Genomic DNA, 16710 nt, shown 5'->3' with positions numbered 1-16710 from the left:
AATTTGTTACCTGAAATGTAAGCATTAGAGAATTAAGTATTATACCTTGTTATGTACAAAACTGAGTGAATTATGCTAATTTTCCAAGATATCACTGCAGGAACATCGTCATCTCTCAACCCTAGAATTGCTGCTGTGGGAGAGAGGTAGGGAGGAAGAGGCAGAAAAATGTCTCCATCTAGTGTTATCAAACCGTAACTGCAGCAGCACAGTAGAGCAAAGCCCCTTAATAGTACTACATACAGTCAAGGTCGGGGTCAATTCTATTTCCATTCACTCAATTCAGGAAGTAAACTGGAATTCCCATTCAAAATTGCCCTCATTGAAACATTGACCCCAAACCTACATACAGTACATATACAAGTCTGGTTCCCCTCTCAACCAACAGCAAATATATATGACACAAACCAATTAAATTGTTCAAAAAAGGGAATTTAATGTGTAGTAGAAAACAAAAAAAAAACAGAAACCATTTCAGCCTATGTCAAGCGATGTTGGCACTCTCCAGCGAGTGTGTGGTGAATGTTCTCGAGAGCTGAGGGAGTTTGAGGAGAGGTAAAAAAGACCCTAAGGGTTACCGTTGGTTCGCACATCATGTGTTCGCATCAAGGAGAGGTCACTAAGGGAGAGCCCATCTGTCTCTCACTGCGGGGGGAAAGACGCACAATAAAAAAATAACAGTAAACAGACAAAGGGGGTAAAAAAGGAGAAATCAACACAGCGGTTGGAAGTAAAACAGCTGGAGATGCTCGAGGGGAGCCCAGGTAGCCTGTGTGCGGAGAACACCTAGAACACTGTGGTCCTCTGGGTATCGTCCCCTCTCTCCACTCTCTCTCCTCTCAAACGGAATGTCTCTGTGTGATCATGTAACGGCCGACGCCGTCTCCGCGGCTGCTCGTCTCTCCTATACCACAGCATACTGCTGATAGAGCAGCTCGCGGATTTTATAGTAGTCATCACACAGGCAGCCCTCCAGGCCGATGCGCCCTGCCTCCGTCTGTACAGGGGGGCGACACAGACAAGGGTTAGAGGGGTCACGCATAGTCACAACCATTTCCCCCCCTTCAACATCCACAAATAGATGTGTAGATGGAGATGGAGTGGTGCTGACTTTAGTATGCAGCAGAAATGGTTTGTTTATACATAGGTTGCCCCTTCAGCCTACAAACTACTTATCGCCGGTCAGGGCTGGGATTGGCTTATGCTGTCAAAGCGAGCTGAATTAACTAAATGAATGACTGTGGTGTGCTGGGGTAGAAGGACAGAGAGACGGACAACTCACCCTGCGGACGGCCACAATGTTGTTGCACACCAGCACTCCTCCCACAAACTCAGCCTGGATGCCTTCCCTCAGCAGCACCTGCTTGAAGTCGGACAGGCGGGGCTCGTTGATGAACACCGACTGGTGGCCTGGGATCTGTGAGTTAGACAGGGTGTGTATGGGTTAGAACCAGAACACATTATATACAACTGATCTCAGACCAGTTGTATTCTACGGCTACATTTACACAGGTAACCAAATTCTGATTTTTTTTTCCACTAATTGGTCTTTTGATCAGATGAGCCTGTGTAAACGCATCCTATGTGGATTAGTAGAACCACAACCATACAGTTTCTGTACATCTGATCTCAGATCAGTATGACTCTAAGGACTATGTTATCTTTTTTTGCTCATTTACTGGCAAAAGAGCTGATCTGATTGGTCAAAAGACACAATTAGTGAAAAAAAGCTCAGAATTGGGCTGCCTGTGTAAATGCAGCCTTAGAAACAATATGAATGGACATTCAAAAATGTTACGGTGAAACATGAAACAAAATATTTTATAAGGATTACTGTGGCATTTAGAGGAAATAATCAAACTGCAAATGACTTTGCTATTCCAACTACAATCCTACATGGCCACGTGCTGACCAACTCGCAGGTGTCTTCACTGACATTTTCAACCTCTTCCTGTCTGGAATACCAACATGCTTCAAGCAGACCACCATAGTCCCTGTGCCCAAGAGCACTGAGGTAACCTGCCTAAATGACTACTGACCCGTAGCACTCACGTCTGTAGTCATGAAAAGCTGGTAATGGCTCACATTAACACCATTATCCCAGAAACACGAGACCCACTCCAATTTGCATACCGCTCAAACAGATCCACAGATGATGCAATCTTTATTGCACTCCACACTGCCCTTTCCCACCTGGACAAAAGGAACACCTACAAGAGAATGCTATTAATTGACTACAGCTCAGCGTTCAACACCATAGTGCCCTCAAAGCCTATCACTAAGCTAAGGACCCTTAGACTAAACACCTCCCTCTGCAACTGGATCCTGGACCATCCCCCAGGTGGTGAGGGTAGGTAACAAAACATCTGCCATGCTGATCCTCAACACCGGAGCCCCTCAGGGGAGCGTGCTCAGTCCCCTCCTGTACTCGCTGTTCACCCACGACTGCATGGCCAGGCACGACTCCAACACCGTCATTAAGTTTACAGACGACACAACAGACAGCCTATAAGGAGGAGGTCAGAGACCTGGCCGGGTGGTGCCAGAATAACAACCTATCCCTCAACGTAACCAAGACGAAGGAGATGATTGTGGACTACAGAAAAAGGAGGACTGAGCACGCCCCCATTCACTGGAGCTAAGCTGCCTGCCATCCAGGACCTCTACACCACATGGTGTCAGAGGAAGGCCCTAAAAATGGTCAAAGAACCCAGCCACCCCAGTCTTAGACTGTTCTCTCTACTACCGCAAGCCCAAATGCTTCTCAACAGCTTTTACCCCCAAGCCATGAGACTTCTGAACAGGTAATCAAATGGCTAACGGACTACTTGCATTGTGTCCCGTAAGTAAGCATTTCACCTGTTGTCTTTGGCGCACGTGACAAATACACTTTGATTTGATTATCTGTAGTGACCGTTTAGATCCGAAACAGACACGTACGTTCGCTGCACACTTCCTTCTCCGGCTTTTTGATAACGTTAGCAAAATTCCGCAACTTCATGGCCAACACAAAACAAATGGAACGTGTTAGCTCATGGTCAAAGTATTTACCTTATTGAACACACTTCTGATCTTTGATCAGTTGAACTGAATGGACTCTGTGGAACCCCAACCATACAGTTTTTAATACTGGTAAGTCTGACCTCCGATCAGTTGGACTCTGTGGATTAGTTCAGGGCTCGAGACAAACTTTTTGCACTTGTGGCACTGGTGTGAATCCAAATTTTTCAGTTGATGGCATCAGCACAAGATTTGGTCGCACCAATTTTTCACAGCAATAATGACCTGACCTGTGTCCCATAATGAACCTGCATTTCATATAGACCCAAGCTAATAATAACTAGCCACCTTTTAAATTAGAATGTCCTTGCAGGGCTTGACATACACGAAATTATCAAAAGTATGTGGACACCTGCTCATTGAACACTTCATTTGGGGCGGCAGGGTAGCCTAGTGGTTAGAGCGTTGGACTAGTAACCAAAAGGTTGCAAGTTCAAATCCCCGAGCTGACAAAGGTACAAATCTGTCGTTCTGCCCCTGAACAGGCAGTTAACCCACTGTTCCTAGGCTGTCATTGAAAATAAGAATTTGTTCTTAACTGACTTGCCTAGTAAAATAAAGGTAAAATTTATGACGGTGCCATGTTGAAAGTCACTGAGCTCTTCAGTATGGCCATTCTACTGCCAATATTTGTCTATGGAGATTGCATGGCTGTGTGTTCGATTTTATACACCTGTCAGCAACGGGTGTGGCTGAAATAACAAAATCCACTAATATGAAGGGGTGTCCACATACTTTTGTATATATAGTGTACATTGTTGTTAGGATGGAAAAAAATAAAACCTTTTTACTCAATCTCAATACTAGTGTTATTGGTAGCGATTTATAAGTCACTCTACAGTTGTATGGCCCTATAAAATCAGTTTTATCTTTTGGTAAATTCCATTTTCCCGGTTTCATGATCCAGGTTTCAGAGATTTTTTTTCTTTCACTCTCATAATCACACTTTTTGTTCTTCGAAAAAAAACTAAAATGTGATGTACCAAGTCCACAACAACACTTAAACCACATCAGAGGTGGAGAGGTCTGTGAACAATAATACAAATAAAAAAGGTTACAATGTACAGTGTAGGCTACATGTGATGGCTGAGTTTGCAAAACAAATGCCCCGTGATCGATACAAATCATCATAAAATGATTGCGAGGTAGGCCTACTTTGCATTCAACATTTAATTGGTATGTTTTTTTTGAGAAAGCCTTTAGACATTTTCATTCATACAGTGCATGACGACCGAATCGCACATCGCAAAAGATTCAACCAAGACTTTGTCCCAAACGTTTTGAATACCTGGTTTGCATACCCATTGCTGTTTGATTATTATTATTTTTTTAATTTAAAGGAAATTGTGAACCAAAAACAGACGTGATCAGCGAAATCTTTCTTCACTGGCACCCTCGTTTTTTTTTTTACCCCTGTAGTGCAACTTCAACTTCAGAGCTTCTTTACATCTGATCTCAGATCAGCTTGACTCTATTGACTGTAGACTCTGTAGAACCCTAACCATATATTTTCTAGGGCTGGGAATTGCCAGGGACCTCACAATCTGACATTGTCACGGTCCTTCTGTGCCGATACCATATGTATTGCGGTTTGATACTGCGACTTTGCTGCGATTTGATGTCTCAAACATATTGCTCACTATAAGTCTGCTGCAGAGAAACTACTTATTAAAAAGAAGATTGGAGAACAAACTATTGGATGAAAAAGTTGCCACAGCTATCACTAGCTAACATTATCTAGCTAAATCAAATACATGCTATTTTTATACAAATCAATACTTAAGAGTCAAATATCAATATAATGTCATCCAAAAATAATATTGCGATTTGTAACTATCAATTTTTTCCCCCATCACTAATCATTTCTATACATATAACCACAGATCAGTTTTACTCGGTGAGCTCCCTTCTCTCTGTTGCTAAATTAGCCACAGGCTAGCTTTCTTCCTGTGCATTGTGCTGCTCTTTGTGTCTATTGTCATATCAAATGTATTTATAAAGCCCTTTTTTTACAAAGTGCTATACAGAAACCCAGCCAAAAACCCAAACAGCAAGCAATGCAGATGTAGAAGCATTGTGACTAGGAACAACTCCCTAGAAAGGCAGGAACCTAGGACGAAACCTAGAGAGGAACCACTCAACCTATCATTTCCCTCTCTGAATAAAACACGGTCCCGGGATCAACACTAGTCTCCCTCGGGTCAGCCCTCTCCCATCCTCTTTCACCGAGGACAAAGCCACCTCATTTTACCCTCTTTCTAGCTCCTCTCTCTCCCTTTGTCTGAACTAAGGGATTTACAGCCAACCCTCCCCTATTCTGTGTCCTCCCCTCCGTCTATCCACAGTATCTCTCGCTACAGTACATCTCCTCTTCCCCTCCATCTCTCGCTCTCTCACCTCGTGGGCGGGCAGGGGCTCCAGGGTGGGGATGACGTCACTCTCCTCCGACGGCTCGCGCACGTCCTCGCCAAACAGCGTCTTCATGGCGCGCTGCTGAGCCACCACACTATGGTCTGGGGTGCCGTCGTCAGCAGGGGTCACGTCCATGGCCAGCTCGCCATCCTCCACGGCCTCCTCGCCAGCTCCCTTTTCACCCTTCACCATGCCCTCCTCGGGCAGCACGCCTGTGTCCACCTTGACCACGCGCATGTCCAGCACGCCGTCAATCCACGCCAGCTCCGTGTCCTTGGCGCGGCAAAACTGCAGCGAGCTCACCAGCGAGTCTTTCAACCGCACCTGGGCAGGAAGAATAAAATATTTAATGTATACATGACAAAGTGCTTAAGCTTAACATTTAAAATGTTATTGCACACAAACAAACTGCTTAACTGGGTCCTCTGTAGCCCAGATGGTAGATCACGGCGCTTGTAATGCCAAGATAGTGGGGTTTGATTCCCAGGAATACCTGTACGGTATATTTATGCACACACAACTGTAACTCAAATGGCATATATTATAATAATATTATTATTAACCTTATACACAATTGACCCACTGTCAAGTTACAAAATTCTAAGATGACCTGGGTTAAGATGACCTGGGTTGAATTAGTTGCAGTTACTTAAGCACATCATCATTCTGATTGGTGAATTGTGATAACACAACATTCTATGTCAATTATTCACAATCATATAGGGCATGAGTCAATCTGTCCCAAAATATTTTAAATTAGCATGGCATTTTGTATAAAATTCGAACCCGACTGACCTGGTAGATGTGTGTCTCACTGGTGGCGTCCACAGTCTCCTGCAGCTTAGGCGTGTAGACCTTAATGTCCTTGGTGAAGGCCTTGCAGGACTCGGCCAGGTCCAGGCTGGCCTCGGGAGGGCCGTGCACGATCACCAGCTGCCGCGGCTTCATCTGATTGATGATCTTCTTGATGGAGTCGCCGTCTGAACGCCCCTCGTAGTCGATGTACGTCACCCTGGCTCTGCACAGAATGATCAGATAAGAATTTATCATTTCTCAATATTTTAAATATGAATTAAGATATTCATTTTAAATTGTGATGTAAAAAAATATATATATATTCTATCAGCGGTATACAACTGGCAGTCCGCAGACCCCTTATTTTCAGCAAAAAAATTATAATATTTGATTTCAATGTTTTTATGAATATTGCTTGCAACAAAATAAACACATTTTGAATTACATACCTACAGTAGAAAAAAGGAGAATATGTTATTTCTAATGATACAAACTCTATCTCTTAACACTGAGCAAATTACACTCACAGGAGTATCTGACATAGGATTGAAAAAGCACCTGCAAATAGGCCACCAAGTGCCGCTGGCTGCTGTTAAGCCGCTAAACAGCTACTCTTAGCAAAAATGTGTTTGAGTTACCTTTCGAGCTAATAGGCTGTTAAAGTTTACACTTCCTATTCAAATTATGTGGGGAGATCAAAATATATATATATATATATTTTTTTAAACGATCTACCAAAGCAAATAAAATAAGAATAAAAAACATGACTTTTACAGGCCATTATCATTCCCTTGACGACAAGACGTGTGAATGTTTTCTCTCTTGCTAACGTATGATGGGGGTGGGTCGCCAGTTTGCCTGAGAGGGGGTCCCTGATAATATTAGAGAAAAATACTAAGGTGCTTTTAATATTATGCGCAAATTAAAATAACTATAGTCTTGGCATATCCACAAGGATCATTAAAATCCCAAACGTACACGTTTCAGCACCATGTGTTCCTTGTAAATCATTACAATATAAAAATTAATCATATTGTTTTTGTTGCATTGAGAGGCTCACTGAAGAAGTCTGCTTTCAATTTAGGTGGGTAGGCCCACTTACTTGATCTCCAGGTTCTCTGTAGTGGAGGTACACTTGGTGGGTACTTTGGATGAGGAGTCCTGGTCCATGGGTTCGTCTCCTTTGGCCATGCCCGACTCCAGCTTGTTCTTCTCCTCCTCTGTGGCCTGGAGCTCTGGTACCAGGAAGTCCTCAGGCCTGGAGACAGTCATTAATTAATACATCATCGTGTGAAGTTAGCTCTGCTTCAACAAAAAATCCATAGCTCATTATTCAAAGGGGTTTCTACCGAGGTAAAAGACAGTCTGTGTAGAGCATTTGTACACTTCTGTGCCTCCCGGACAGTAATGGCGCTGATATTTTCCTTGTCCAGCATCTATGGTTGATGCATAACCAGGTCAGCACAGCTCAGTTTTGATCAGCGTTTTAGTGTGAAAAGGGTAATAGCTTAATGACTACAGTACCTGATGATCTCTCCGTACTCATCCCATTTGACCCTCTCCTCGTGGGTGGGGAACATGGGGTAGGACTTCTTGGCCTGTTTGAAGAAGCTGCCCTTGCGGACGCCGTCTCCCTTCATCATCAGGTCGTGGTGTTTGGTCTTCACCATAGCCGGCAGCTCCAGGTCATCCTCCATGTCGCTCTCGTCACTGGAGTCCACATCCACCCTGAGAGACACAAATATATTAGACTCACACACACACACAATCTTGCTGTGTTTCTTCATCTCAAAGACAAACATCTTCGTTCCCGGAGACCAACTTCATGAATCTGTATAGTATGTCCTCCACGCACACATGCGCGTAACACACACACAGAACAATACCCATGTCTGGGAATATTATTCACGGTGCCCAAATATTGTAAATAAGTTGAGGCCCAAAACACACAAACAGTGTCAGTGACTCACTCTTTTTCTTGTTCAAGTTTTTTGGCAGCTTCCTTCTTCATTCTCTCTTTCTCCAGGTATTCTTCCAGCTCCCTGCCTTCCAGCTTCACCCGTTTTCTAATCTGTCAACATGACAAGAAAATGAAATGGAGAAAAGGGGGGGACAGTGCGAATGCCAGTGACACATCAAGCTGTTCCACGCTTGAGTTGAGACGGAAACAGAGACAGGAAGAGCCCTAGGGAGATGCTGCACCGAAATAAATAAATCCAAAAAGCTATCAGTCGGAGCCAAAATGGCCGCACAGCTGCTCTTCTATTTTTTTTGGGTTCCCCAAATAGTAACGGATCCAAATGTAATGTCCCAAGAAGAAGTTACCCCGCCAAAATAATGCAAAAGTTACATTTGAACTTCAATCCATGAGGAGAGAGTGCAAGAGACAGTCAACTAATAAGGCAAGCGTGCCAGGTTGTGCTGGTGTACCATGGTGTAATATCAAGGTACCAAAACGTCATGACACTTACAATAACATTATAGAATACTGTAGTACCATTTCATATGATACTACCAACTTTTTCAGCCCTACCGATATTAAGAACCTGCTGGTGCCGATTATAACATGTTTAGAAAGTTAGTTTGGTTTATAAATTCAGTTCAATTGAGGCAACAGCCACTTGTATATGCAGGTCCAATATCCACTTCCCTTTCAAGCGCATATCACCTGTGTCAGCTGGAACCAGCCAGCCGCATCCCCTACCAGTGCTCACTCACCTGCTTCACTCTGTCCACGCGTCTATTCCTCCGTCCGTTTTATTTACCCCCAATATAATTTAACCGCGATGGCGAGCAGGGATGCAGACCCAGACCCTTATGAGTCTTTTGATGTTAGAATTGTACATTTGTTACATTGGATTAGTGCGCAAAGCTGATACATAGTATCATTTCATCGCCTGTTGTAACAAAGAGCATGGACCGGTCTGAGTAGACTTTGCAAGCTCTCCGTCATGCAGACTCGGAGTGTCAGGGAGGGAAAATGGAGCACCGCTTTGCGACAAGCATGTTTGCAGCTTTACAGCAACAAAATAAAACCTTGTCTCTAGCCTAAACATTAAAAAAAATAAGACCCATATTACCAGAGATGCCTTTTATTCTTTCTATCGGGGTTTGCGCGCATTTTACATCGTTTCACAAACCATGTCGCAGGCCGTTTTAAACTAATCCCGGGTCGCTAATTATTGATTTGATAACAGTGTTCAGTCATGTACCCTAGCTAGCTAACAACCTGGTAACTTGACAGTAGGTTTAGGCAAATTTGATTGGCACAGGAAGAAAGGAAAATGTATCATTCATATAAGGCCAAACTAATGTAAGCCTAAACTATATCAAACATCTATGTTTATCTGGTCCTCCTTACATTCTGTTTGGTGTCTTAACGTTTGGAAAATTGGAAGCAGTGTGTGTATGTGAAAGAGAGAGAGTGTTGTCTGTTAATGAGAGTGAGTATGTGTTAACTGAAGAGGAAAGAAGGTTCCATGCAGTATTTTCTCCTTACTGACACTGACATGCAGATCATTCTGCAGTATTTTCTCCTTACTGACACTGACATGCAGATCATTCTGCAGTATTTTCTTCTCACTGACACAATGACATGCAGATCATTCTGCAGTATTTTCTTCTCACTGACACAATGACATGCAGATCATTCTGCAGTATTTTCTTCTCACTGACACAATGACATGCAGATCATTCTGCAGTATTTTCTTCTCACTGACACAATGACATGCAGATCATTCTGCATTATTTTCTCCTTCCTGACACAATGACATGCAGATCATTCTGCAGTATTTTCTCCTCACTGACACAATGACATGCAGATCATTATGCAGTATTTTCTCCTTACTGACACAATGACATGCAGATCATTCTGCAGTATTTTCTCCTCACTGACACAATGACATGCAGATCATTATGCAGTATTTTCTCCTTACTGACACAGTGACATGCAGATCATTCTGCAGTATTTTCTCCTCACTGACACAGTGACATGCAGATCATTATGCAGTATTTTCTCCTTACTGACACAGTGACATGCAGATCATTCTGCAGTATTTTCTCCTCACTGACACAGTGACATGCAGATCATTCTGCAGTATTTTCTCCTCACTGACACAGTGACATGCAGATCATTATGCAGTATTTTCTCCTCACTGACACAATGACATGCAGATCATCATGCAGGTATATCATAGGAGGTATATCACCTGAATTGGGGAGGACGGGCTTGTGGTAATGGCTGGAGCAGAATGAGAGGAATGGTATCAAACACGGTTTCTATGTGTTTGATGCCATTCCATATTCCTTCTTCCCATTCCTCCAGCCAAATCACAGGAATGCCTTTGCAATTATTAGCAAATCAGCCATTCGATGCAGTATTATATTATACACTTAACAGTGTGACGTTAAATTCAATGTGTTGTATTGAGTAGAAGTGTGAATTTCAGTGACAGGTTTTTGGAGAAGGTTTAGAAAACGTGAACAAGCGTCCGGGGGACGGGGCGAACAGGATGCTAAGCCACCAATTTTTTTCCACCATGGCATCGCGATACGACTCGGTATCGTGATCCTTGGCCTGGTATCCTATTGTTTGTAATATTTGGGAATCGTGACAAGCCTAGTAATGAAACGTGAAGCGGCGGGCCGCGTACAACCAACTGGGTTGGACAGCGAATGAGGCTGAAAGTAATTTGAGTAATTCATTTTCTTCATTTCAATTCGACTATTTCTTCCTATTTAAGAAACACAGACTCGGCCTACCTGTTTGACAGACACATTTATGCTTTCCATAGATTTGTCCGTATCCAAATCCTCCAATGCGGTCACCATTCCCTCCTTAAATACCTCCGTGTCCGTGAAAGGCTTGGAGTGTTTGGTTTTCAGCAGGGCTTCAACTGAGGGGGTATATCCTTTGTTAAAGAAAAGGACAGAAGGGATACCCTACCTATTGTTAGCTTAATATTTTGAAATGAAATAATAAAAAAAGGACCCCGATTACATAAAGCGTTCTATAACGATGCTCAACACTGGTGCCTCACATTACAGACAAGCTTTATAAAATGCACGCAAAATATCTGACTGACGCATATGGTTTCTCTCTATGATCATTTTGAAGCTGTGCTATGACCTATATTCGAAAGAGACAAAAAAAAAATGAATTTGCTTTCCTGTCACTCTATGCTAAACATTTATTGCATCTGTCGGGATGCTGTCTGGGTGGAAAGTTAACTTTTCAAAAGTAGGCTACTGTGCTTAGAGTCATAAGGACGTCCCAGACGTCATTATTTGCAAAAAGCAACAGTTTCGTAGCAAAAAAAGACACTCTGGTTTGACATTGGAGAAATATGGTAAGAATGCATATTTCTGGGACCAGTCTTCCCTTAAACTTCTATTTTTACTAGCCACCTTTGTTTTGAGTGTCATTGTCTCTTGATTGCAAGATGATTCTCCCCAATCAACGCATAAAAATATATTTTAAAAACTAATTTAGTAAAGACATTTTTGATTATATCAGTGTAATCAGATAGAAATTATTATGTTATTGTCATTGAATTGACTATAGACACTTAACAAAAATATAAAAAGCAGCAAGAGCTGCCAGATCCTAGAAGTGTTCCATACCCTCAAATCGTATTGCTCGCAAATGTGGAACACAAATTCCTTCACATCCCTGTTAGTAAGCATATCAATAAGCATATTAAATGGCACGATCATTACACAGGTGCACCTTGTGCTGGGGTCAATAAAAAAGGCCACTAAAATGTGTAGTTGTCACACAACACTATGCTACAGACGTCTCAAGTTTTGAGGGAGCGTGCAATTGGCATGCGGACAGGAGGAATGTCCACCAGACCTGTTGCCAGAGAATCTAATGTACATTTCACTACCATAACCCGCCCTCCAACGTTGTTTTAGAAGTTTTGGCAGTACATCCATCCGACTGTACAACCGCAGACCACGTGTATGGGGACATGCGGGCGAGAGGTTTGCTGATGTCAACGTTGTGAACAGAGTGCACCATGGTGGTGGTGGTGGGGTTATGGTATGGGCAGGCATAAGCTACAGACAACGAACACGACTGCATTTTATTGATGGCAATTTAAATACACAGAGATACCGTGACAGAGATCCTGAGGCCGATTGTTGTGCCATTCATTAGCCGCCATCACCTCATGTTTCAGCATGATAATGCACAGCCCAATGGTCGCAAGGATCTGTACACAATTCCTGGAAGCTTATATACAGCAGCTTCACACAGCCATTGAAGAAGAGCAGGCCCCAATCAACAGCCTGATCAACTCTATGCAAAGGAGTGTCACACTGCATGAGGTAAATGATGGTCACACCAGATACTGCCTGGTTCGCTGATCTATGCCCCTACCTTTTTTTAAGCTATTTGTGACCAATAAATGTATATCTGTATTCCCAGTCATGTGAAATACATAGATTAGGCCACATTTATTTAAAATTGACAGATTTCCATATATGAACTTTAATTCAATAAAATCTTTGAAATTGTTGCATGTTGCGATTATTTATGTCCATTATACTAACCAGATGTGTTAAAGGCCCAGTGCAGTCAAAATCGTGATGTTTTATATACATTTCTGAGGTTGGAATAATACTGTGAAAATTATGATAATGCCCTTTTAGTGTCAGAGCTGTTTCAAACTTTATTCCTGTTTAAGGTGGGAGGGAGTTTTGGCCTTCAATGGTGACATCACCAAGCGGCAAATTAGTTAATAGACCAAGAAGAACGTTCCAAACCTCTGCCAATAACAGCAAATGTTCAGTCTTTCCCTCCCTACTCAGACCACTCAAAAACAGTCATAGCAAACTTCTTGCTTGAGAAATTGCCCTTTGCTGAGAAACTAAACTTGTTTCTTTTTGACCATGATAATTGAAAACACTCTAAGTAAGGTACTTATTGTTACACAGAAATGATTTGATTGAGATAAAAAAAAAATGACTGCATTGGACCAATGGTGTCCAATTTGTAGTGTAGGCTTATGAATTGGGCTGCTATTACACTAATTATGTTCTGACCCGTTGACTACTAGCCCAGAAAAATTCCCCCGAAGGCAAACCTAGTTGCAGACCCCTGTCCTAGTCTCACCTCCAGGTCTAGCATCTTCTCCCCGGGGTTATCGATGAGGTAGCGGCCCAGGGTGCCAGGCGTGGTGCGGTAGGTGAGGATCACTGAGTTCTTGGCCTCCTGGCACCACTGGATGAAGAGCTCGCGGGAGAAGCCAGACTCCAGGTCGGGCTGGCTGCAGAGCACCACCTTGGGGCTGGGCACACGGGCTAGGTCGGCCAGGCTGTGGCACAGGGACAGGTGGCGGAACTGGAAAGGGTTGTTGCGCTTGTCCTCGAAGCAACGCATCAGCTTGTCACTCATCCACTCCACCTGTAGGGGGAGAATATAACAGGCAGAATCACGTCTCTTGTTAACGTGCCTATTACAATGACAGGATAATCACACAATATTAGCAGGCCATGCTCCATGTGTTACAACAACATTGAGAAAAAAATATTAAATCCATCCCACAAAAGTCAATCGTTGTAATATCTTTCACAAAATGTATGACCGAGCAGTGAGCACTATTGAAAAGTAAACATTAGCACAAAGTTGATCACATCTCCTCATGGTGAGTGAGCTAGATACCTGGGTTCAAATATTATATATTATATATCTTTCAAATACTTTAGCTCTGCTTCACTGAGCTTGCACGGTGCAACTGGACCAATGGAACAATCCCAAAAGTGCAAACCCCACCCATCTGGCACTGCAGGCAGGCTGAAACAAACACTTAAAACTATTTTAAAGATTTTCTGGTACTGTGTGACCATGTAATGAAAAGGGTATTCGTGTGGCCGAGACCTGAGACTTGGAGAACTCCACCACGTTGTAGCTGACGTTGTTGAGCAGGGCCAGAGAGTAGACCCCGAGACCGGCGTCCTTCGTCCTCCAGATCTGGTCCAGCAGTTGAGCCAGCTCAAGCACACGGCCCGCCGTATCCACGGCAATCAGCACGTTGCCGTCACCACGTAGCGTCTCCATCACATTGGCTGAAGGGGGAAATGATTGGCGGGTTAGACATTTTTGAAATATTCAACGTTTAGGTATTACTGTAGCCTGGGCCCAGATCTTTTTGTGCTGTCTAGCCATGGCCATGGCGTGACAGTGACCACAGGAGTTGGCAAGACAGCATAAAAATATTTGTGATTAGGATAGCATTACTGCACACGAGTGAGAGTTGATTAACTTACTGAGAAGCTGCTCGTCCCTTTGTTTGCGACGCGGCTGCACGTATGTAGCGTTAAAGGAGTCTGTGATGAGCAGAGAGGGACGACTCACCGACTCCAATGTACACCCATTCAGGTGGCTGGGGGGAAAGATTTACAATATGTTGCGGGACCAACTTCATATTGATGCCCATGATTTTGAAATTAAATTATGTTTGATGAGCAGGTCTCCACATATTTTTGATCATGTAGTGTGCCTGAATGTCAAGCCCTGCAAGGACATGCTAATTTAAAAGATGGCTAGCCTTTATTAGCCAGGTTCTATATGAAATACAGGTTCATTATGGGACACAGGTCAGGTCATTATTGCCACGCAGCTGTTTCAAGTTGATGCGGCCAATTCCATAATAATGCCCATGATTTTGGAATGTGATGTTCGATGAGCAGGTGTCCACATACTTTTGGTCATGTACTGTACCTTGAAGGTTCAGCAGCAAAATAAACATGCACTATCCAGTCTCTACTCACATCTCTCGCTTGTGGTTGAAGTCCACCGCGTAAACAATCTCCTCCTCCCCATCCTTCACAATCTTCCAGATGGTCCCACCGATCATGTGACCAGCAGGAAGTGGAGTGATGGACAGACCGTGTCCTTTCCCTGTCCAGAGGAGTAAAAAGGTTGTTTGAACCAGTGTTTCAGCTATAACAAGGAGGTTACTCAATAGAAATATGATCATTCAATCACTATGTAAGACTGATACATGTTTTACTGACCTTTCAGATTTACAATCTGGGAGTACTTCAACTGCTGGATTTTATCAAAAGCGCAGTCTACATCATCCAGGGTGAACAGGTTGAAGTCCTCTGTGTTGTTGCGCGACTACCAAAACAACAGATCCCAATTGTGAGAATAGTTTTACAGTGCACGGTCACCTCTTGTTCAATAGGACATTACCCACATCCCCTAGCCTGGTCCCAGATGGGGTGCTGTCCTGCTGAGTTGGCAAGACATCACAAACAGATCTGGGACCAGGGTAACATACCCCTGCCTTTACCTGATACAGGTCATACATGAACATCTGACCCATCTTGTAGACGGGGATGGTGGCGTAGATGGGGCAGTTGAGGCCCAGCTTGCCCACGGCGTAGGGCAGAGCCCCCAGGTGCAGGGGGTCAGGATGGGAGAGGAGCACCGCATCAACCTGGTGGACATACCTATTGAGAAGGGGAATGGCCCGTAAGAGATCTGATTGACAGGGATAAGTTCTAGTTGTTGACTTCAGGAATCAAAGACAATGTCTAGATAGCGTAGATCAGTGATTCTCAATCCGTACCTCCAATCACATTTTGCTCTGCACATGTGCCACTTCATGTGTAACCAATCATTAGGCCTATGTTCTGAGTCTTACCAAGTACTCCCTTTGGATAGGCCATGTACCCCATTGAGAACTACTGTGTGTTCTACCTTTTCATGGCATCAATAATGTCCATAGAGAAGCTCTCATCCCAGCCACAGTCCAGGAGGAAGCGGAACTCATCCACTTGCAGCAGGTAGCAGAGGGCAGACTCCTCCTGCACCCCTGACACAGCGGTCAGTTTGATAATAGAAGTCATTCTCCTCAGCTGTCATACTGCAGGGACAAGACCATTACCTAGTTATCAACAAGATGGCTATATATTTCGAGCCACTTTCACATGCAGAAAATATGACTGACGACGAACAGGTCTGCAGGTCTGATCTTTATAATAATGTGAACAGACATGGTCCATGAACGGTACATGGACATGATACACTTACACAGCAATTCTTAACACTACTCATCATACAGAACTAGTTAGAGAAGCCATGCTACCTATTGTATGTTTGCAGTCCAAGCTAGCTAACGTTAGCTAGCATGCTAAGTTGGCCATCAGACTAATTGTCCTATAAAAATGGGCCATAGAGTAACATACCATAAAGTGCTATATAATATTTCACAAAAACTGAGCAAAGAAATCAATAACACGAACAGTCTAACATTACGGCATTTTCAGCAACGATTGTCAACACGTCTTTCAATGAAGCGGAAGCTTGCCGCTGAAAATGTGAGAGGTCACTGGGGAGGTACCATCAAGTCATATTTATCGCATCGTGAATAGAATAACTTTTATCTTCACAGAAGAAAGCACCCGTTTTTTTACATTGAAATTATCCCC

General features: G+C 43.3%; 1 protein-coding gene across 3 annotated transcripts; it reads right to left on the bottom strand.

The window, feature by feature from the left end:
* Positions 1 to 416: 416 nt before the first annotated feature.
* LOC118398501 (cleavage and polyadenylation specificity factor subunit 2-like) lies at positions 417 to 16627 on the bottom strand. Of its 3 annotated transcripts, none has more exons than XM_052470802.1 (15): positions 16525 to 16627; positions 15980 to 16145; positions 15570 to 15729; positions 15289 to 15394; positions 15043 to 15172; positions 14539 to 14654; positions 14150 to 14337; positions 13385 to 13675; positions 8238 to 8338; positions 7792 to 7995; positions 7370 to 7525; positions 6268 to 6490; positions 5458 to 5796; positions 1283 to 1417; positions 417 to 997 (listed from the first exon to the last, which is right to left on the bottom strand). In XM_052470802.1, exons 2-15 carry the CDS (start codon positions 16126 to 16128, stop codon positions 905 to 907), a joined length of 2391 nt encoding a protein of 796 aa, XP_052326762.1. In that variant the 5' UTR covers positions 16129 to 16145; positions 16525 to 16627; the 3' UTR covers positions 417 to 904. The 3 variants fall into 3 exon arrangements, with proteins under 3 accessions (XP_052326762.1, XP_035649783.2, XP_052326763.1); XM_035793890.2 differs by having other exon boundaries at positions 16468 to 16600; XM_052470803.1 differs by lacking the exon at positions 16525 to 16627 and adding an exon at positions 16368 to 16513.
* Positions 16628 to 16710: the final 83 nt, after the last annotated feature.

This window comes from Oncorhynchus keta, chromosome 19, assembly GCF_023373465.1.
Source record: "Oncorhynchus keta strain PuntledgeMale-10-30-2019 chromosome 19, Oket_V2, whole genome shotgun sequence".
NCBI classification, from domain to species: Eukaryota; Metazoa; Chordata; class Actinopteri; order Salmoniformes; family Salmonidae; genus Oncorhynchus; species Oncorhynchus keta.
Note: the sequence above shows the minus strand (reverse complement) of the source record. Positions and strands in the feature narration are given on the sequence as shown.